The sequence below is a fragment of the Nasonia vitripennis genome, chromosome 3, assembly GCF_009193385.2.
Source record: "Nasonia vitripennis strain AsymCx chromosome 3, Nvit_psr_1.1, whole genome shotgun sequence".
NCBI lineage: Eukaryota > Metazoa > Arthropoda > Insecta > Hymenoptera > Pteromalidae > Nasonia > Nasonia vitripennis.
This window is the reverse complement of record NC_045759.1, coordinates 9,001,071-9,022,119: the sequence shown is the minus strand read 5'-3', so window position 1 is coordinate 9,022,119 and position 21,049 is coordinate 9,001,071. Positions and strand designations below refer to the sequence as shown.

Below are 21,049 nucleotides of genomic sequence, written 5' to 3'. Positions count from 1 at the left end.
AAACTTATAATTCACCGCGAGGATTTAAATTATGTTTTCGAATAATATTCATCAAAAATATAAATCTTAGTAAATTGCTATACCTACGTAATGAAATTACTTGTTTTTCAATGTCTCTGTACAATGTTTCTTGGAAATTGTTTTTAAACGAGTACTATATTTACTTTTCAATCTCAAACTAATATCGCTTGTACGAGTCATATAATAACGCAAAGAAGAGAAATACTTGCTGTTCCGTCAGTTCCGGAAATTTCTATGTTTTCGTTAAAGTGAGAAATGTTAATAAAAAGTGGAAACATTTTGACAATTAGAGTTTTATATTAAATGAAAAAAATATATATGAATAGTACATGGAAAAGTATACATGATCTAAAGAAATCTAAATGCAGAAAATAATTTGAAAAAAATGAAGTCGTGAGAATAATACACACATCTTGATATATAACTGGACTATATATATATATATATATATATATATATATATATATATATATATATATATATATATATATATATATATATATATATCAATGTAACATTTCAATAAGAAAAATAATAGTAATCACATATGAGTACGAAAGTTGCTAATTCAAATAAGCAGTTAACTAATTTTATACAATCTAATGTTTAGTTTGCTTATTATCATGTTTCCTGTGTAAATAAAAAAATGCTGAGCATCCGAGTGTAAGTTTTCGTTGTCTTATAAAAAAATGAATGGACCCCATGATAAAATGTGTATGTTATAGAAAAAAGAATTATACCTGTTATAATTCCCCTATTTCTCCTCTCAATCAGATCGATTAAACTATAATTGACCAAAGCAGAGCTGTAGAAATTAAAATTTTTGTTTTTAACGATTACGTGTCGGTACTGAATAGCATTTAGCAACCTCATGTGACTTCTTATATTACAAACAATAATTTAAAACAATGCAATGTATATATTGGTTCGTCCATCGAAATAATATATATATATGGAGATCTAAACGACTGGAAATGATTGGTTTCTCACCGAAGGGAGGAAGCGATATAAGTATACAAAACCCTACATATACGTCGTAACATTTTTTTAGCTTTTGTCATCCCGCAGACAAACGGAAAAAAAATTCACTGGTCTTGCTTGAAAATTAATAAAGTTTCTTCGCTTCGGTGCGAAAAAAGTAATTTACCGTGATCTTCCTTGCATCTTTCATATGCAGTGTAACGGACAATTCGAATAATGCGTCGTCGTTTACCTTCAGCACATACGCCCACATGTGCAAGTACGCATATGATAGCAGAAACGCTTAAAAAAACTGAAATATCCTCCGAGAGAGAGAAAGGAATATATACGATACACTGAATTAATCGAGAATGAGAAGTCGTGTCCTCAGATAAACAAAAAAATGTCATATGTATAATGTATACCCATCATTGAATACGTGTATGTGTCGCATCAACGAGATATAATATATGAATGCCAAATGGTCAGCCACGTTCTATGTGTATTTGTATATATATCTATATCTATATCTATATATATATATATATATATATATATATATATATATATATATATATATATATATATATATATATATATATATATATATATATATATATATATATATATATATATATATATATACAAATACACATAGAAAAAAATATTTGAGAGCGAATGAGAGAGGTATTTGGCGATTGTACATTAAAAAAATAATAATAACGGAGAAAAAAAGAAGAGGACAAAGTAACAAAAACAAAAAAAAAATGAAAACCTGTCTCTTATTACTCGTTGTTGATTCTTCTGTAGCTTTCTCTTCTTTTTATCTCATGAGGAATGACACGGAATGTAATGCGGTGCCAGCAGCAATTGTAGACGAGAAGGAGAGAGAGAAAGAGAGAGAGAGAGAGAGAGAGAGAGAGAGAGAGAGAGGGAGAGAAAACGAGAATTGAAGGAAAGGGCGCAGCGACCAATCGATCAGAAGTTCGAAATAAAAATGCAAGTGAAATCAAGCAAATTGAAAACAATACCGAAGAAAAGTCGACTAGATAAGCAAAACACAATGTTATTATGGAACGATTACTTAATAAAAAAAGACGAATCTTGTCTGTTGTTACTTCTAATCTAGTCATCATAGTATACATTGAAGAAAAATGCTTTATTCGCTTACTCTTATTTTTGTTTTACAATTATTATTTCACGTTCTTTGTTATAATTTTCTGATAGTAGTGTAAATAAACGACGAGAGATGTAAGCAAGCCGTAACAGATTTACGTCTCCTCTTCCCAGACGGTCTCCGTCAGGATGGCTATGTTATCCAATCCCCTCATCGGTGCGTATTCGAGGTTCCACATCAAGTTGGTGAACACGACTGCACCGATAATAAATCCAATTAATAACAAATAATAGTAAGTACAATATAATCGACTGCGTGTACGATATAAACTTACGCATTTCGCCTTGATGAAGATCAGCAATGAGCTCCGGACAAGAGCTGTTGCAAGGGTTGATAGGCGTCAGTCTCAACTGCGTTGCTCCCCTCAGCTGTGCCAACGCAATGAGACCCGAGTCCAGTTCGACCCTTTTGTAATTAGGGCTATTGTAGTCCGAGGACATGAGCACCCAGTTGAAGTGCGCCGGCGACACGGTACTCGACAGGAAGTAGGGCCTCTGGTAGTATTTCCTTAGCACCTTCACCGCGTTGATGTCGCAATTCTGCCAGTGTACAAACCACTTAGCAACGCCGGGTGAATGAACTCGTCTCAGAAAAGCTGCCAAGTCCGACGATCCGGTTCTCAGATTCGAAGTAAGCGCACAGGGCACCGTCTCCATGAGTCTCTCGTTCTCCAAATACAGCTGGGTGATGTTCTCGAACCAGAAGAAGTCGGTGTTCATGGCGCTCCAGGAGTGCATGGCATCGGTGATGATGGCCGGTGCGTCGCGGCTGAAGTAATTGTCGACCAGCTGGCGATAACGAACGTCGGACAGTCGGTCGATGCTTTCTAGAGCTTCGCAAGCGACGCAGTCCTCCTCGGAGATGGGGTAGTCCTGGTAGAAGGGATTGTTCATCATGCAGTTCTCGTAGTAGAGCGGCTGCCAGTTCCACACGGGCAATAGCTTGATCATGACCAGTCGTCCCAAAGCTGAGAAATGCGCGCCGACAAAGTCCAACTGACCGGCCAGACAGATCAAGGTGCCTATGCCGATGAGGATCAGAGATGCCTGGAAGACCAGCTGAAGCCAGGAACGACGCATAGCCGCCACCAGGGGATGGCAGATTATGTCCATTTCTTCCTCGGTAAAGCCGGCCTGCTGACAGTACCTGCAGGACAACAATTCGTCCTCGTTAACGTACGATTCTTATATTTTTTTAAATTACATAATCAAGATTTTTTTTTCCAAAAACTCACTTGTAAAAAGCATTGAGTTCATCGTCGATGAGTCGCAGCTTCTCAGCATGGCTCATCTCGTGCGGCTCCTTGGCGGTGAGCTTTCTTGGTGGCTTGACGCTGCCCTTATTACTCGACATTATTTATTCTCTATTCTCTTGAGATAATCAATTCAGCTTCTGACACCGCTGGAAGCTGGCACTGGACTGACTGCAAGCACAGTCGGGAGCAACGGGGCATGCGCACCCGCGCATCTTACGCCTCGAGATGCGGGGACCCCTATTGATTTTCAGATACAACCCCCCTGCCCGCAACCGAAACTTAATCTACTGCGGCATGATTTTTATGAGCCCTTTTCACACCCGTTGGATATATTTCATGGATATCTGACCCATGTCGAAAAATATGGGTCACATTTAGGAGAAGAGAACATTTTCAGATGTCGAAGGTTTAGTCATACTATTCCCATACTTTATGGCTATTATATATGGGAAGTTACGGCGTGTATGTATGTACTATATCTAGATGCGTACACTCATGTGTGTGGGAGATAAGACACACCTGCTATCTGGAATAAGCTTATCAGTCGGCCGTTGATTCACACCGAGAATTCCGGCCGAGATAAGAACCAGCCCAGTTTTAACTCAGTCTTGCTCGAGACGCTCTCACGAACTTTTACCTGATTTTAGTTTACAACAACAGTTTGGCATCAATATGCGTTCCCGTAGCATTTTGTATTATTTCGCCGTAGGGTTCCGTAAGTACTTTTATCATTATTATTATTAAATTTATCGGAGATTCAAAGGTGCCTTATTATGCTTGTAGAAAGCCCTAAAATATACGTGAATATGGCTGGTGCGTTGTACGTAGAAGATAAAAAAGGAGGATACCTTAGTTTCGAACAGTTGAGTTATTAGATGAATGAATCTACGACTTCAATAAAATTACACAGTATTATTTAACAATGTATACTTGTGTTAAAATTGACAGCCATCGTAATAATAACGTATGTGCACGCGATTTCACGTTTCACGTGCTATTATTTTTTTCTAATCATTAAACTTTCGGTGATTTCAGTTTTGAAAATTAACTTCTCTGAGTAAATGACACATTAAATAATACTCTGCAATATTTTTAAGAGAATGTAACATAATATCTTTGTTTTCATTATTTACACGTATATCAGCTATATTCTCGATTTTTAGGCTTCCTTCTTTGTTATGATGATAAATTTGCACTATTTTATATTCTAATTTTATTATTATTCTACCATTAATTTATTCTAAACAAATGTTTTTGTCTTAGTTATCATGGGAATCTTTCTCGGTGAAGCCGAGGCAAGGCGAAAAATTTTACGAGGACGTAAAACCATCACTAGACGCTATTACAGTAAGTGTATACTTTGGAGAAGATAAAAAATTCAATTTTGATAACGCGATTTTTTTCTTTTCAGAGGGTACAGCAATTCCAGCTTGGTCAATTGCCGTAATTTCCGGCCTTAGTATGCTGGTAGTCGGCGCAGGATTGTACCTACTGTTGAAAAAACTGGTTATTGACTCGGTCGAAGTTAGTGAAGTGCCTTCGTATCAACCAGCGATGCAAGATGACGTGTGAAAATATCAATTAAAATAATTTTTACAAGTATTTTTATAACAATCTATTTTAAAGTTATTTTATTAAAGGATTTTTTACGGCTCGTACTATTGAACCATAGAAATAAAAATCAAATGATTACCAGGGTCCAATGTACTAACTATTTAGGAATAATTTTTTATAATATAGCGACGTTAAACACAAAAACGCATTGTAGGTAATAATAAATAAAGCCAAATATCTTTTATACAAGTATTGCTGAGTAATTTGTTTTCCCCTTAAAGCTACCCTAATACCTATACTTGAATTCATTTTGTAAAAGTTTATTAGATAGCTATATTAGATATTTATAAATTAATATTCTTTTTCATAACCGCTATACGAACCAACCTGCTGATCACATTCACAGTTTAATTATACTTCCTTTTCTCTGGTTTCTAGACTAAGTAATACTCTGTGACAACATCGGTCAATTTTTAAAGTATCTTGACTATTCAGCTTTATATCCATGTAAATTGTTCATTCTTATAAAATTTGAACGATGCCTATTGCACAGCGTTATGTATTTTCTGGAGTAGGAACAGATGAATAAATAAATAAAATAAATGTATACAAATACATTTACCGTCATTTTTATTTCCTCCGTGTTTCCTCTTAAAACTATCTTGACAACAAGTAGTATTGTCACATCGTGAATGAAAATCCAATGAGGACAGAATACAAGATAAATTGATTATTATTTTTATTATTAAAATTCTCTTCGGTGATACTTGTCCGGATCGAAGTATGAGGTGACAACAACGCGATTGTTGAATTTCCTACCCGTCAGGGTTTGTTGTGCTTTCTGGCAGTCAAGCACACTATTAAATTCAACAAATACCTGTAAAAGAAAAAAAAAGATTAATATTCAATGACGAAATAACGAAAGAATTAAAATTGTTTAAGTGATAATACATACCTTGCCACAACCGGGTACGTCCACGCCTTCAATGGGCCTTGGTATTTCTACAGATCGAACGACACCATACTTATTGCATTCTTCTTTGATATCTTCAAGGATATCCTCGTACTCTTCTTCCTCCATAAGCTCCTCGGGTGTGACCATGTTGAGCAAGCACAGAACCTAGTAACACATAAAAAGCCATATAAGTCATCGAAATAAACACATTGGAGTTGTCTAATAAACAAATATGAAGTTTAAACATTTTTCCTTACCTCAGTAGGTGGTCCGCTCGTTCCAACCATAGACAGTCCCGGTACCTGAATTTGCACTGGTGCCTGTGCGCCAATCATTGGGTTCTTCGCACCAACACTGGCACGTTGGACTATGAGTTTCTTATCACCGAGTTGCATACCGTTGAGACCGGCGATCGCCTGGTCAGTCATCGACACATCAACATACTCGCAGAACGCGTAGCCCTTTGATAAACCTGTGGCTGAGTCCTTGACAAGATTGAACGCCCGCAGCTGCCCGAAGCTCATCAGTAGTTCCTTTACCTGTAAATTTCACGGAAATCATATTTAATGATGCTTTTTTGAGGCTTCGTAATTTTCGTTTATAAGCACACCGAGACAAGATACTTTTGTTATACTTGACCATTTCGTTTACTCTGTACTCAATTATTCGATAACAAAAGTTTTCTTTTCTCAGTGCATTTATAAGTGTTCGTTTTTTATTTCCACTTGTTCAATATTTTGTAGTTTATAGTTGGGTTCACAGTACGTAAGAACGTTTTTTTTAATCCCTCAATTTCGCTGCGTAGTTATTTCTAAGGAAACGTTTCCGCGCCTTTCTTATGCGTATTAGTAGGGATACTTACTGGTCCCCACTAGAGCACTTATGATCCTTAGGCCCTGAAAACACTTGTGATGCCATAAGACCCGGCAGTTGCATAGTGACGTTATCTCAAATACGGAAGAAAATAAATGTTTAAATGATCTCTACTACAATCGTTTAGCAACTTGCCCAGATCGACGTCAATTGTTATGAACGTTTTTTATAATACCATCGTTATCTCATGAGTCATGCAAGATCTCATCTCAGTTTCGAGAAAGGGCTGTAGAATCGGTACGTATTCTTTGTTCTGAATGAAAAATATCGTCTTCGAGCGAGAAGATAGATGAGACAGAGAGAATTTAGTTTTAAGTACTTGCCTTGAGGGACTGCGCAAGCCTCTCCCCAGGCAGTGTGGTTTATTGTCATGTTCAGTAGTAGAAGTGGTAGTAGTAGTGGTAAGCAAATGCTTTTGATCGGCGCGACCCTAAGCTAAGAAATGGGGAGAAAGGGAATACTGATACATCATTCATTTCTCTGAAAACGATTTGATTTTTTCTCTCTTTTTTTTGTATCTTGAGCAAGTCTTTCTCTTCAAAACACTTGGCCCTGAAAAATCTACGAAAATCTCGACTTTCTTTTTTTCTTTTCTTTCAAATTCTTTTTCATATCGCGTTACCCTGTAAAGCATAAATGACAAGGCAGTCTTGAAGACGAAGCCTGAAAAAGTAAGCCTGGAAAGAAAATAGCTGCAAAAAGGGAAAATTCAAACTTTTTTCGTGCCGTACCTAAAAAATCGTCTGTTTTGGCTCTGTTTTTTGGAAATGGAAAAGCTGAAAAAGACCGTCGACTGACTCCCACTTTTACCTAAATAATGATTAAAAAAAAAGAACATCCTCGTATGTCTTGTCTCGGATTCTCTTTCTCTCGCTCTCCAGCAGCAGGTACAATATCAGTCATGAACAGTGAAGTAATTCGATTATTACGCTCAAATTGTAGCAATCAATTGAATTCTACATTGTCCAAGAATGAATCGTACTTTTTGCCTGTAAAATGTAAACCTGTTCCCCCCTTGCTCACGTCTTTTTGATTGTACAAATTCCTTTCTTCCTAAAATTGTGCACCTGTATTGTAGGGGAGACCAAGTCTTTCTTTCTTAGTTGCACAGTATTATAGTGTCTTTACTTCGCATAACAACGAAAATATGAAAAAAATAAACAAAAGAAAAATAATTTTAGTCTCCCCTGCATCTAATGGAAAATTTTGTACTTTCGTACACTGCCGGAAGTGTCCACGATGTGCCTAAAAAAGGCTGAAAAAAGAATTTTTCTTCTTTGTCGATGAGGCGCGTTGTTTATCAAAGCTGTAACGTCTCTAAGTCGCTATCATGCTGTCCGTGAAAGAAGATTTTTTCGAATGATACTTTTGACATTGACTTTAACAAAAACAACAGTATTATTAATATATTTCTATAAATAGGAATATATAAAATGTATGCTAACAGTGAACTAATCTAGATAATTGCAGAATTTTAATTATCAATAGTAATGTAATCTATTTTTTGATCCCAAAAAAGAAAAATTTAGTACTTTTTTTTTATCGAAATTTAATTCAATTTCACGAGTTTCAGCTGTGATAATTGCCTAACGTTTATTGTCCAAGGAAAAAAAGTTATATTAATTTACACAATTTAAAACCAAATATAACTAGTTAAAGAAATCTTAAATTTTCGAGATTTAAAAGAATACCAGGAACTAGAATCCTAACTGCTGTTTGACTAAATAAGCTCTCTAATTCATGAGAATTTATGTTTGATAACTTCCCTAACCTATTCAACGGCGGAATCGAGCGAGATCTCATACATACCTCAATGAAAATCGAGCACCTTTGTCGGACGAAAGTCCGTGAGCTAATTTAGCTTATCACTGGCTTTCTGTTTCATTTTAACTATCTTACTGATAATGACTGAACCATTAAAAATATTATACCGAATAAGTCAATATTGTAAGTTCAATTGAACTTTTTACACCAATCGAATGTCTTCTTTGGCTGAAGACTTTCTGTGGTTTTTCTCGCGGTAGTTGAAAGTTGATCCCCGTAACGAGCAAACGAACGTCAGTGCATGAGAACAACGTTCAAAAGTATACTATAAATTTTTGTTATAAAAATTAATTGCCCACATACCTGTTCTTCGTTCAAGTAATTTGGTAAGCCACCAATGAAGATCTTGTGGGGTGAATCTGAAAGAAATTTAAAATATTAATATCCATAATTGGAAAATCATGTAGGGTTTTAGTAATGGCACAAACTGAAAATCTATGCTTTACTGTAGCAGAAACCTTACCTGGTACATTCATACTAGGATTATCAGTCATGCCGGGCATGGGTTGATAATCATGTGGTCTCCTGATCTTCAAACTCTGTCCTTTGAAATTGATACCATCAAATGCCATGGCTTGTGTTGTTTCGTCTATTGACCGGAACTGAAAGTATAAATATACATCTTGAACATCATTCTCCTTTGTGCAGATTTAGTATAGAAAATAAATCAACGTACCTCTAAGAAAGCAAAATTTTTGTCAAGATTGATTTGACAAGCTAAAACAGGATTTCCAGCTGCCTGAGCAAGTCCAGACAGATGCATTTGTTGATTGAAGAATTCCATCATTTCTTCCTCAGTGACACCGAAAGGAATGTTACCAACATATAACCTTCTGGCTTGCCTGGTAATTGTGCTACCCACAACTGGCACTGCAGCTTGTGGTGTGTCGGCTACTATATTTGCAGGAATTTGACCAGCGGCTTGCATAGCCTTGTACTAGAATAATGCAGAAGTCAAAGATTATTATTGGAAAGCTCCTAGTTGTGATACACAAGTTGAAAGTACTGTAAGAGATTCTCACCTGTAGAGGAGTAATGTGTTCAAAACCTGGTGGTGGGACATCCCAGTAAAGCGAAAGCTTTCTTCTTCTTGAATTGCGACTCTTTTTAGGTGAGTTACTTCTCCTGCGGTCCCGAGAACGTCGGTCTTTACTCCTTGATCTGGAGCGTTTCCTGCGTTCTCTGCTGCGTGATCTGTGTCTTCTTTCCTTATCACGGTCTCTTTCACGTTCTCTGTCTACCCTATCTGGCCTGTCACCTCTGTCCCTCTCACGTTCTCTATCCTTTTCACGATCCCTGTCTCTGTCGCGATCCTGTCGTTCTCGGTCTGTAAAACAGTATCAATTGGCATGACAATCACGAGTTAAGCATTTCGAGGTTAGGAAAAAAATGGCCATGTAAATAAAGCAAGTTTGTTCCAAAATGGAAAATGGTTAAGTAAATGAAAAATGTACTTAGTAAAGTGAGACAGTAAAAGTAATAAAGAGGACAAGATTAATATTCTAGTCGTGTGTTAAAAGGTGGCAAGCAGTATTGAAAGACGGAAAGGACGCGGCCATTGTTGGCTATCGGCAAGGGTGCAACTTCGGAATCGCACACTTGCGAAATATGAAAACAATCCACTCGATGATTCGTGCAAGAGAAAAGGGTGCAAGAAAAACAAACAGGATTGGAATATAAAAACATAGTAAAGAAACCTCCGTTGAAATCTTCGCCCATTCTCACGGCCTCGGTGTGGCGTCAAGTGCAACTGACTATCGCGTGCCCAAGCCAAAAATGCTCTCCTCTCTCTTGGTTGAAGTTGCTTGAATGCAGACGACTGGACTATTTTAATAGTTGAAGGCCTTGATGAAAACGTCACTCTAGAGCTGCTGCTAATTAGGTAGTCCTGCTTGGCATATTCTTCACATACCCATACTTTGGGTCGGCCAATGCGTCTCTCAACTCGAGCAACTGATGCGCCGCACTCAGCAGTCACTATAGTCAGCGCTATGAACTGAACGGATTTTGGGAATGGGATTATGAGACTCAATGTATATAGCTCATCGGCCATGGTGCAAGAATATAGAAAGATAGGCGCTAGGCACGGTGTAGGCGGGATTCGCGTAGCGCTAGTGCCGCACTGTGGATCGTGCTGTGGACCGCGAATGTCATGTTTGCCAAAAAGCATTCACTTCTTAATTCTTATCAAGAAAACCTTATTTAAAAATTATTAAAAAATTTATAACATAGGCACAAAAAAATAGAAATATACTTTAATTCTTATAATATTTTGTTTCATTAAGAAATTTATAGTTACTCGATCTGCGGCAGCGCCACTTGCGGCGGTTCTGAAACAGAAGAGCGGGGGTAAGGATGATTGGACGACCACCTTTTAGTTTTAAGTTTTAACGCGTAAGTATATATATACGTGATGCGGGAGCGGGCTTCGATTATCTTCCAAAATGGCTGCGGGCGGCTTGCGTTTGCGCAGTAGGTACCTATATGTCTAAGGTCTGTTTCCATTAGTAGCGCGCTAAAATACAAATTTCGAAACAACTTTTTCGGGTGATGCGCATATTCAGTTTCGGAGTCGTTGATAACGTTTATACTGGTTCTAATCAACATTGCTATTGCCAAAACAAGTCGAAAGTAAATTTCCTTTTATCTCATCTTCATTCATCGGCTGATAAAAAATTAAAAATCTGTCAAATGACCTTATTTGACAAGCTCGTGACAAATTTTGACCAGTGAGCAGACCTTGTGCGTTAAGAAAAGTATAGTATAGCTAATACACACACAGTCCTTATTCATACAGATCAGTCGAAGCTCGTCGAACTGGAACGAAAGCTGCTTGTTGAACAGTCTACTATATAGGTTATAGCGCTTAATTTTCCTCGTTTTTTCAGTCGATACTTTATACAAGTTATTAGCTATGTCATCAGCGTGTTCCGATGCACGTCAATGCACCGGATGGACCATTAGTGACATTAGCGGACCTAAACTACTCAGATATGACAGCTAATCGCAACATCGGTTTATTAGATTAGAAGATTTTCAATTAGACGAGAAGTAACAATAGAAATTTTGAAGGGAGGAGCCTATTCTGAAATACACTGCACCGACTCAAATAAGGCTACTTATTTGCAATATTCATTACGATGACAAAACTCAGATGTTGCAGACTGTTGTTCGCCTTTTTCGAGGTTATTCTTGGAATATCGGCGACGACACATTGGGTTGTTACGGAAAATGGGATAATTCAATCGATGGTATGGATGTATTGACATTTTTTATCGTCTTTCAAAATCTTCTACTTACCTTGCACGCCTATATTTTCGAGGTTGCACGAGTTTTTCACATTTCATTAAAATGCATCTTTGATGTTTAAATTATTACAGAATTATTTGCATATTTTACGATGCAATTTTATTGTTTTTATTCCAGTCCGACTCTATTTTTCAAATGCAACGGCCTTATGATTTGCTGTCATTTTTGGAGCAAGGAAATCGACGGGATTCTGTCAACAAATTATTTGAAAGTATGAGATCCAGAAAGGCTATAATTGATAATCAGTTTGTCGGCCTGCATTCTGCATCAGACGTCGAAAATGGTTTGCATATGTCTGATATTGACTGTTTACTGAGGGAGCAATATGATGTCGAACTAGACTTACATCATAGTATTGTATTAGATGGAGGATTTAGAGAAGGAATAACGTGAGATATTTTTCATAATAATGTGTTTAAGTAATTGCTTGTTTATTTGCTCATACAAGTTATGAATTATTTTGCAATTTATAGACAAGATGATTTTTACCTTAATGATGTACAAATTGAAGAAAAGAAAAGAGTACCAGATTGTAAGAAAACTTTTCCATTGGATTTTAGTATGCACACCTTTGAACATCTGAGTGTAAGGAATTTTTTTAATTTCCTCTTTTTGTTTTATTCATTGGTTAATGTCCTCTATTTCATTTTCAGGCTATGCGTGATAGAAAAAAGTTAACTCAGCAGCAGGAAAACGGCTTGATGAAATATGTCCCACCAAATATGAATCTTAGTGATCTTGGTCACACAGTGGCCTATGGCTTGATGCTCAATAATACTTCATGGTTGCATTTAAATTTAGCTAGTATATTCTGGCGGATCAAAGGTGATGCTTATAATGCTCTAGAATGTGCCCGGAGAGCTATTGTAAAGGCACCAAGGTAAATAAGATTAACAAATTAGTGTTATACTGCTAAATGAAAAATTTTTTACTCATTATCATCATTATTATTTTTAGACAACATCGAGATATACCTCTCTTGACTGCAGGTGGAATTCTCCATGCTGCTAATTATTCTTCAGATGCAGCTGTACTACTGCATACAGCAATTGAATATGCACCCAAAGAGAGTATGCACCATCTTGCTCTTGCAAATGTTTATGCATATTTGGGTGAATACAATAAATCAATAGAGTTTTATGATAATTCTTTGAAATTAAACCCAAATCTAGACATGTCTCGAAGTGCAAAACACAACATTCTATGTAACTTAAAATTAGAGAGTTCCTTAAGTGCTTTGCACCAGTAAGTATTACAAAATACAAACCATAGTTCGTTAGTTATATGGCTATACTAATACATTCTTATTTATTTTGTAGACAATTACTTGATATTTTAACTGAGCTTCGTGCCTATCACAATGAGCAAACTGAATTGCTAAGTTTTCAAGAAAAAATTCTATGGGAAGACATTAAACAAATGCCTTTCCTTACGTCTCAAGATGGCATTCAAGATGAAAGTTTAAACTCCATTTTAACAAGTCGCGGACAATCCTGTATGCAAAGAAGCGGCGATGAGTCAATACTTTCCTGTGATATTATGTCTGAGAGACAGATGTTGGCACAAAAATTACAAATTGATTTTGGTGTTAGTTTGCAAGTTTTGAAAAACGTTGAAAATCAGGCTAAAGAAATACGTGAACGAATGACGAAGTCAAAAATTACAAGTGGTTAGTACACAAAAGTAAAACGTATTGTTGCATAAAAAAAGAAATAATTTTTAGAAAAATTTCATTTTTGTTTAATTTGCAGAAAATTTAGATCACTTTAGTCAGACTCCAGATTATACAAAATTTTCTACTGTTTTTATGGAGCCAACTGGTAGACCAAAATACCATAATCTAGAAATAAAGGAATCACCAGAACCTTTTGAAAAACCAGACTGGCCATCCGAATCTTATTGCGAAAGTTTAATGCCTTTTGTTCTTGACGTAAAACAGTATGTGCCAGTGTACTTGCCACCTGAAAATAAAGGCTATGTGTAAGTATTCCATGCACTTGCTTACAAAATCTTAGAAAGTTCTCGTTTGTGCAAGAAATAATTTTGAACATTCTTATTTTTAGGACATATTTATTCGTTAGTGAATTAATAGGTATTGACCCTGACAAAGAGCATCCATTACCATGGTATCCACCAGTCTGCCAAGTACCAAAGTCATTTGATAGAAAATATATTCCACCAGAATTGGTGAAAGCTACAACTGGATATAACTTACCTGATACAAGTCTTACTCCAATGTTAACGGCACTAGTCAATGATGCTGAGATTTCCGAAATAGGCCAACGTATTTTAACAGCAACAAATTCGGTGGGTTTAGTTTTATTGAGCATCTGAACCATTCGTTAATATTTCTGCCTTGATTTTATCGATCATGAAATGAATAATGAACTGTTGGGTACTAGCTTTATATATATATATATATATATATATATATATATATATATATATATGAATTTCGAACTGCAAAGTTTTAAATGAATGTATCAAAAGCAGCCATAACAATAATTATAGTTTAAGTTCTGTGATAATTTAGGTCGGCAAAACAGTGTGGCTGATAAAGTTGGAACTTGTAGGTAAATCGATACTTTAAAACAAAATGTGCATGGTAAAATCAAGGCGACTATAAGTTTACTTAAAATGCGAGTAAAAAGAAATATAAGAAATAACGTAAAACGCAAATTTTATTTTTAGAAAGTAGCAGCTCCATGGGTGCTGTCGATGCTTGCTTCGTTGCATTGGCGTGTTGTGGGGAAGCCTCGCAATGCACTAGACTGTCTTCAGCTTGCGCTCGATTCCGTGCCTAAAAAATTTAGAGATGTCCCGCTTATCAGCATTGCATCAATTAGTCATAAATTTAGTCTCATTGACAATGCGCTGCTAGTTACTGAAGAGGCATTTAAAATCAATTCCGTAGAAGTAAGTTATGCAATCCAATAATTATTTATTTTTGTAATTAATAAGGGAATATATTAATATTGTATAAGAATGTTTTAAAATCATGTTTATTACTTAAATCCGTTTTCTTTAGAAAGATTTGTTCGATGAAGGCTTTTAGTGAACATTCTAGTAATTTAAAAAACATTTTAGTATATTAAAAAACAAATAATGTAAGAACTTATGATACAGTAAATGCTAGAGTTAAAAACTGCAAGATAACGAGGGGAGGGTTAAAATAATGCACAAGTGCAAATATTTCTTTTATTAGTCTATTTATTTTCTAATTTTTTTGTTATGTTCTGTAACAATTAAATTTTCAAACCTTCAATAAGATTTGTTGAAGTGCTTAATTATTTATTAATAGATTACCGCTTACACCAAGAAGCTGTACAAATGAGATAGTATTTCATAACATCAGCCCCTCAATCAATGTCACTCTTTACTCGAATTACGAAAATGTTCTTTACTATTAAATACATTATGCTTGCATTATGCATAACTGATCAACATTTATCGCGTAAATTGCAGCCAATGACAAATTTCCTTTACGGAACGCTGCTTCACATAAAAGGAAATTATTCCGGTGCGATCCACCACTTGAAGCAGGCACTGCGGGTGGAGCCGCATGCCATGAGTGGCCACGCTACGACGATGCTGCAGACCATTGCTTGTCAAGAGAGATTCAGTACCAGTGGACCAGGTGAATATAGCGATATTTTCTGACACCTGTCCTTGCATCGCACGTCTTTGTCAGCGGTTCTCAGTCACTGATATTCTTCAAAAACATCGTGAATAACGAAACAGAACAGCACACGCTTCACAACGTCGATTATGTTTAGTTGATTACACATATCTTATGGAATACAAGAACAGTTTTATATGTTTTTATTCATTCGCTATACATACAAGTCTCTACATTGCATATCTCGTCCTAATGCACCACCAGGGGAGACATGAGAGAACATGGGTCCGAGTGAGTTAACTTGATATTCAGATTCAGCCTGCAGTATGTTTGAATTTTTGTTGTAGGATCATCAGATATTGACGATACCACTACATGGTGTATTGGGATAACAGATTTGCCCGAGCAAGTTAATAAGTATAATTCACGAGAGGACGAAAGTATACAATGTGATAGCGACGGCAAGAATTGTAAGCGCGTCGAATGTTTCGCAGTGAGCACCGATGCTGATTTTTTAACTGGCGTGTAAATCAGCTCGTAGCGTTGTACTTCTCACTCTTTGTACGTAATCTAATCACAATGCATTTGCTAAAGTGTTTTCTGAAATAGCATATATTTTTCGATACTTGAAAGTATACAAGCGAACCATAGGTGTTTCATCGTAAAAAAAAGAAATAGAAAAAAAACAAAGTTGATTTGTTGTTTGCGCTCAGCGATTCTGTTTGACACACGGATATCCCTGGTAGAAACGTTAACGGTTAATAAGCTAAATTTTGGGCCACCTAGCTAAGTTGTGGTTAACAATTTAAATAAATAAGAGTTTAAACATTATAAATGCATAGATATACACATTAACTCAAGATAAAACAGAACATTTGCTTGAAATTTGTCAAATGACTGTTACAATCCAGAAATTATAGAAAAATATCTTGCAATAGTGAAAAATCCAAATATTTGTAATAAAAGATGCAAACGTTTTAATGCAAGAAAAAAAGGAAAAAACAATTTTTAACTTAAAAATAATACTGTGTTGGTATAATAGACACGCATCACTAAAATATTAGCAACATTTTGCTTTTTACATTCAATTTGATAATAATGGTCAACTAAACTTAACTTTTTAACGGGTTTCACTCGTTAATTTTCTACCAGGGATGATAATGATAGACTTAATCAAAGGCATTGATGTGATAATCGACAATATACGTATATGCAACACACGTACACGCGCTTTTTGGTTACTTACCGAAAATAAATCTATATTACTGAGTTTCCGAGGCATAGCTCTTATACACGCATACACACAAGAGATGAAAAATAAAGTTATTTATATTTGAAGAAGTGTCGTTCACATTGCCTTCGACCTGTCCTCTCTTCCCTGTGCGCCAAGTAGATAAGGGGGGGGGGGGGTAGGTAATCGAGCAGTGTCCGTCGATCTCCGATTTCCGTAGCTTCCGTAATATATTGTATAAGCCGCAGGTCGTAGGCGACGGCGAAAGCGATACATACGTACAGTCAGTCGAGCGTTGCGGTAGGTCTTCGCGGGGGTCGGAAGGGAGGAAAGAGAGCGGGAACCTTACCTGCGAGCGTTACATATTATACACATACAGCCTTTATTTCCACGGTGTTCCCTTTCGCTACTCGTCGAATTTTAAGCTGTGTCACGGAAGCCCCATCATAGCCGCTGTCACACGCACAAGAGTCTTATGTCTAATCTTGTGCAGTGGCCAGCAGCTGCACTGGGGTCCATTCTTATGCATTATTTCTTCTCTTCCGCTTTCTCTTCTTCTCCTCTTCTTCTCTTTTAATTGCAAATAATTCGCTCGCTATAATAATAACAATACGAGATCAATAGTGTGCCTACGGCTGCATAGCGGAATTAATGCGGGCTTGAATTATTTAAAAGTTAATGCGTGGAGTGCAGGGCAGTGTATATCTATGCAATGTACTGAGAAAAGGAGGACTGCGCCCGTGTAAAGACGTTGTGAGGAAAAATCGATCGCTATTATATTTATCTATAGCTTTCTACTCTACGACTAAAGAGGGAAGATGCGAAAAATGCGATGATACCACATGAAATGTCGCGCGTGATTGTAACAAAAGCGAAATTTTTATCGACTGTTTTTTCCTCGATATCATTTTTTATACACCACTTACTCGTCGTTTCGATTATTCTCGTATATGTGTTTGTGCGGTTAACAGTTTGGTAAAAATATCAAATGCAGCTTATAGCTCTGTCCTATAGACCGTGTAAGTGCAAACTACAGCCTTGCGTCGCGTAGATAGAGAGAGATAGGCCAGTCGAACGCTCGAAGCGCCGATGCAAAATTCATCGACTTCGATCTCGTTCGCATGGCTTCTATAAACTGCCCAGTTGTTCGCAACTCGGCTGAATAACTACTCTTTTTTCGAGCCTACTTTTCTATAGTCGGTGCGGCATATTACTCGGACGGAAATCAGTGCGATTATATAGATAGCGGAGAAGAAGAAGCAGAAAAAAAATGAATACGAGTGAGAGATCTATAGAGTGGAAATTACATGGGAAAAGCAGAAGAGGACCGAGAGAGGGAAATACTGTGGGAAGGATCGATATTGCACCTGCACATGCTGATCTGCTGGCACTTTGCTGAATTTCCACTGGATTGTCTTCCTTCGTAACTGCGTACTAAAAGTCGCGTCCCGAAAAGGATCGTGTCGTGTGTATATGCGTTATTGTAATACTTCGAATTTCCTCACTGATGATTCAGCACTGCACACTATCGCCGCACGAAATCGTCGAGTCGTGAATGTGTATGCGTACGTGTGGGTGTGTATGTGTGCGGGCCCCAAAGGTGGACAATTGAAAGAAAGAAGGCACTTGATTCGAGCACTGAGTCCGTAGCACTATTGTCGGCGCCTCGATGGCTGCTCGCGACTTTATATAGCCGGCCGTCCCCACGTGGTCGGCGTTAATCCAGCGACCAATGGCAAGAGGCTTCGGCAATCCAATCGCTCGCCAGCCCGCCCAGCTTTTAATGCCCGAGTACATGTATATCCTGACTGTATATGCGTGTGCAAGCATATTCGCCTGTGTGTATGCACGTGTGTGTTTTTGAGAAACCGATGATTTTGTTTTAATTTTTGCTTTTTCGAGAATAAGGCTGAAGATGGAAAATCGAACGAGTGTGGGTGTGTATGTACGAGAGAAAGATTATGTAAGAGTCTAAGTGAGTGAGTAAACGGGCCGTGTTTAATGATATTGTCAACGAGGAGAATCCTTAAAAAAACTTTAGCTGCTACTGTGCTGTCGTCGCTGCAAGAAGGCAATTATATCGTTCCGCAAACATCAGGATACAGGGCATTAGAACGAGCTGACTTTTTTTATATTTCCCTATCGTGATTCTAAGCTCCTTTTACTGTTCACGTTTTTCCTATAATCGTAGGACAAACGGCTCGAATCTTCGTTTGCGACTCGCTTGTCGCGAGAAAAGTCCAGAAGGATTCTCTTTAAATTTAGAAGCGAAAATTTTCAGCGACAAGTTAAAATAATAGTTTCATCGAATGCTTGTATACATGATAACTTCTTTCGACATTCTTCTTCCTAACAATGTTAATCGTTATTTACTACGTTTTCTTTAGATGCGCCAAACGGATAATTGACTCGATGATTTATTCGTGACTTTTATAGATGACAGAGGATTTCAAATTTTTAAGTGATGGGCCAAACAAATGAGGGTGAAAATCAACTTGTCAAGTGATTATTTCGATTTTATTAGAATGAAATAAATGATATGTTGGAACATACTTCTTACAATAGTTCTATTACAAGCTATTATTCTCACACATTAGCACAGAGATTTAAATCCTCACACACACATATGAATTCACACATACGAGTTTAGAATTTTTATTGTAAAATATATCTTCGAATAAAACTTTTTATTTTTAATTAGATTTAAAATTAATTCTTCGGTTTTGATCGAAAATCCTGCATGTATAGAAAATAAGCAGCCGATTCGAGTGAAAGCTCACGAGCATTCAACACCAAACGCCCGAATTCATCTATTCTAGCCTACATTCGAGCCTCGAGTGATTTATCATCATCACTCCATACATACAAAAAATTAATCGCGCGACATTTGCAAACAAGGAAGCATCGAACTTGCAACAATCCTTTCTATGCGAGTAAATAAATATCGGAAGGAGTCGAAATGCAATCGAATCCGCGCAACGGTCGCACAATAAGGGTGGAATGCGAATACACATATAGCTATCTCTTATTCGTCTCTTTCTCTGCGCTGCAGGCAGAGTCGCCTCGAAACAGGGTAACACTAGCCGGGTAAGCTCTTGGGCGACACTTGGTGGGATTCGGCTTAGCTTCCCCTGAGGCTTCCTCCCGTATATAGCCCCTCGTGTCCATATACTTACACCGCGCCCCGATATCCATTCCTCGTCTAGACAACTGCTCTAGGCCGAGCTTTTGCTTCTTTGTGCGTATCTGCATACGTGTACTTATATATTTTTTTTTACCTGAGATGTGCATACTGTAGATTAGATGTAGATGTCGATGCGACGACGAAGTCCGATGTAGATCCGCGAGCGCGAGCGTCGGTTATATAGGTAACCACCTTAAGTTTACGTCATATTTCATATCGCAAATGTACAATGAAATAAGACAGAAACATAAGACGGCTTGCCTATTTTATAATATTGCACTTCTCTCTTCTTCCCTGCTCCGCCGTCGTCTTCTTCTTCTTTATCTCTTCTCTCTTGACATCGGTATACGTAGTATATATAATACACACAATAGTTTATCTTTATCTTTATTTCCTTACAATCGTACAATATACATCCAGAGATTATTCGAAATGCAAAAAGCTCTGCGCGCGGGAAATTCAAAATACAAAAAAAAAAAAAAGGCACGTACATAAATGTTTCATCGCTCTCGGCATTCCGAGCATCGTCGCTCGGTGCATAAGAAGCCCCAGGGCTGCGCGCTAGGTAAACTGGATTAATCGCCACTGCCGCCCCTCGACTCGGGAAGCCCCGTAGGACTCGCGCGAGACTCGGGAACGCGTAGCCTAGATTACGCGCCCAACTATACCCATCGCACATGCATTATACAATGAATCTAGCATTATTATGAAAAACAGAAAAATTCGAACGTCCAGTCGTATAGGTATCGAAAAAAAGAAAGAAAATAAAGATCGATTCCAGGTGTATCATTACAGTATGGAAAAGAGAGTAGCAGAGCAAGTGGTAAAGCGACGGCTAGAGTCAGACGGAAACGACGACACTCGCGCCATCGGAGGGTCGCTCGCGGAGGGAGAGAAGCCCCTCCGTTGTGTTTTGTCCGTGTGCTCTTTTAATAATGCAGCAGCAGCTCGGCTATCCCGTCCTACTGACTTTATCGACCTACCTGGGTACTGCAGAGAACTTCTCACTGGGGCGCGAAAAGCTCGACTATCTTAACTTTTGAACGAACCTGCGTGTGCATGTGTCTTGTGCTTCGAATTATGGAAC

The 21,049-nt window shown here is 37.5% G+C and overlaps 4 protein-coding genes, 1 long non-coding RNA gene and 1 other non-coding gene across 7 annotated transcripts; 2 read left to right on the top strand and 4 right to left on the bottom strand.

Moving 5' to 3' along the window:
* Window positions 1-2,088: 2,088 nt before the first annotated feature.
* Window positions 2,089-3,637, bottom strand: LOC103317435. The gene is made up of 3 exons (XM_031926373.2): window positions 3,393-3,637; window positions 2,433-3,304; window positions 2,089-2,353 (listed from the first exon to the last, which is right to left on the bottom strand). Exons 1-3 carry the CDS (start codon window positions 3,509-3,511, stop codon window positions 2,253-2,255), a joined length of 1,092 nt encoding a protein of 363 aa, XP_031782233.1. The 5' UTR covers window positions 3,512-3,637; the 3' UTR covers window positions 2,089-2,252.
* Window positions 2,861-5,219, top strand: LOC100678617. Its single transcript, XM_003424150.5, has 3 exons — window positions 2,861-4,128; window positions 4,677-4,760; window positions 4,825-5,219. The coding sequence occupies exons 1-3, from the start codon at window positions 4,086-4,088 to the stop codon at window positions 4,983-4,985; spliced, it is 288 nt and encodes a 95-aa protein (XP_003424198.1). The 5' UTR covers window positions 2,861-4,085; the 3' UTR covers window positions 4,986-5,219.
* Window positions 5,220-5,574: 355 nt separating this feature from the next.
* Window positions 5,575-10,688, bottom strand: LOC100120725 (splicing factor U2AF 50 kDa subunit). The gene is made up of 8 exons (XM_031926372.2): window positions 10,317-10,688; window positions 9,642-9,946; window positions 9,296-9,556; window positions 9,083-9,221; window positions 8,923-8,978; window positions 6,180-6,461; window positions 5,923-6,087; window positions 5,575-5,844 (listed from the first exon to the last, which is right to left on the bottom strand). Exons 1-8 carry the CDS (start codon window positions 10,336-10,338, stop codon window positions 5,713-5,715), a joined length of 1,362 nt encoding a protein of 453 aa, XP_031782232.1. The 5' UTR covers window positions 10,339-10,688; the 3' UTR covers window positions 5,575-5,712.
* A 703-nt stretch (window positions 10,689-11,391) lies between these two features.
* On the top strand, window positions 11,392-16,885 carry LOC100678678 (tetratricopeptide repeat protein 17). 2 transcript variants are annotated; one of them, XM_003424151.5, is made up of 11 exons: window positions 11,396-11,870; window positions 12,046-12,317; window positions 12,402-12,513; window positions 12,582-12,808; window positions 12,886-13,173; window positions 13,248-13,597; window positions 13,680-13,908; window positions 13,992-14,235; window positions 14,620-14,844; window positions 15,394-15,565; window positions 15,895-16,869. In XM_003424151.5, the coding sequence occupies exons 1-11, from the start codon at window positions 11,760-11,762 to the stop codon at window positions 16,074-16,076; spliced, it is 2,412 nt and encodes an 803-aa protein (XP_003424199.1). In that variant the 5' UTR covers window positions 11,396-11,759; the 3' UTR covers window positions 16,077-16,869. The 2 variants fall into 2 exon arrangements, with proteins under 2 accessions (XP_031782231.1, XP_003424199.1); XM_031926371.1 differs by lacking the exon at window positions 14,620-14,844 and having other exon boundaries at window positions 11,392-11,870; window positions 15,895-16,885.
* On the bottom strand, window positions 15,704-20,138 carry LOC116738530. The gene is made up of 2 exons (XR_004344702.1): window positions 18,146-20,138; window positions 15,704-17,373 (listed from the first exon to the last, which is right to left on the bottom strand). It is a non-coding gene; the product is annotated as an uncharacterized LOC116738530 (long non-coding RNA).
* Window positions 17,212-17,296, bottom strand: Mir210 (microRNA mir-210). Its single transcript, NR_039039.1, has one exon. It is a non-coding gene; the product is annotated as a microRNA mir-210 (primary transcript).
* Window positions 20,139-21,049: the final 911 nt, after the last annotated feature.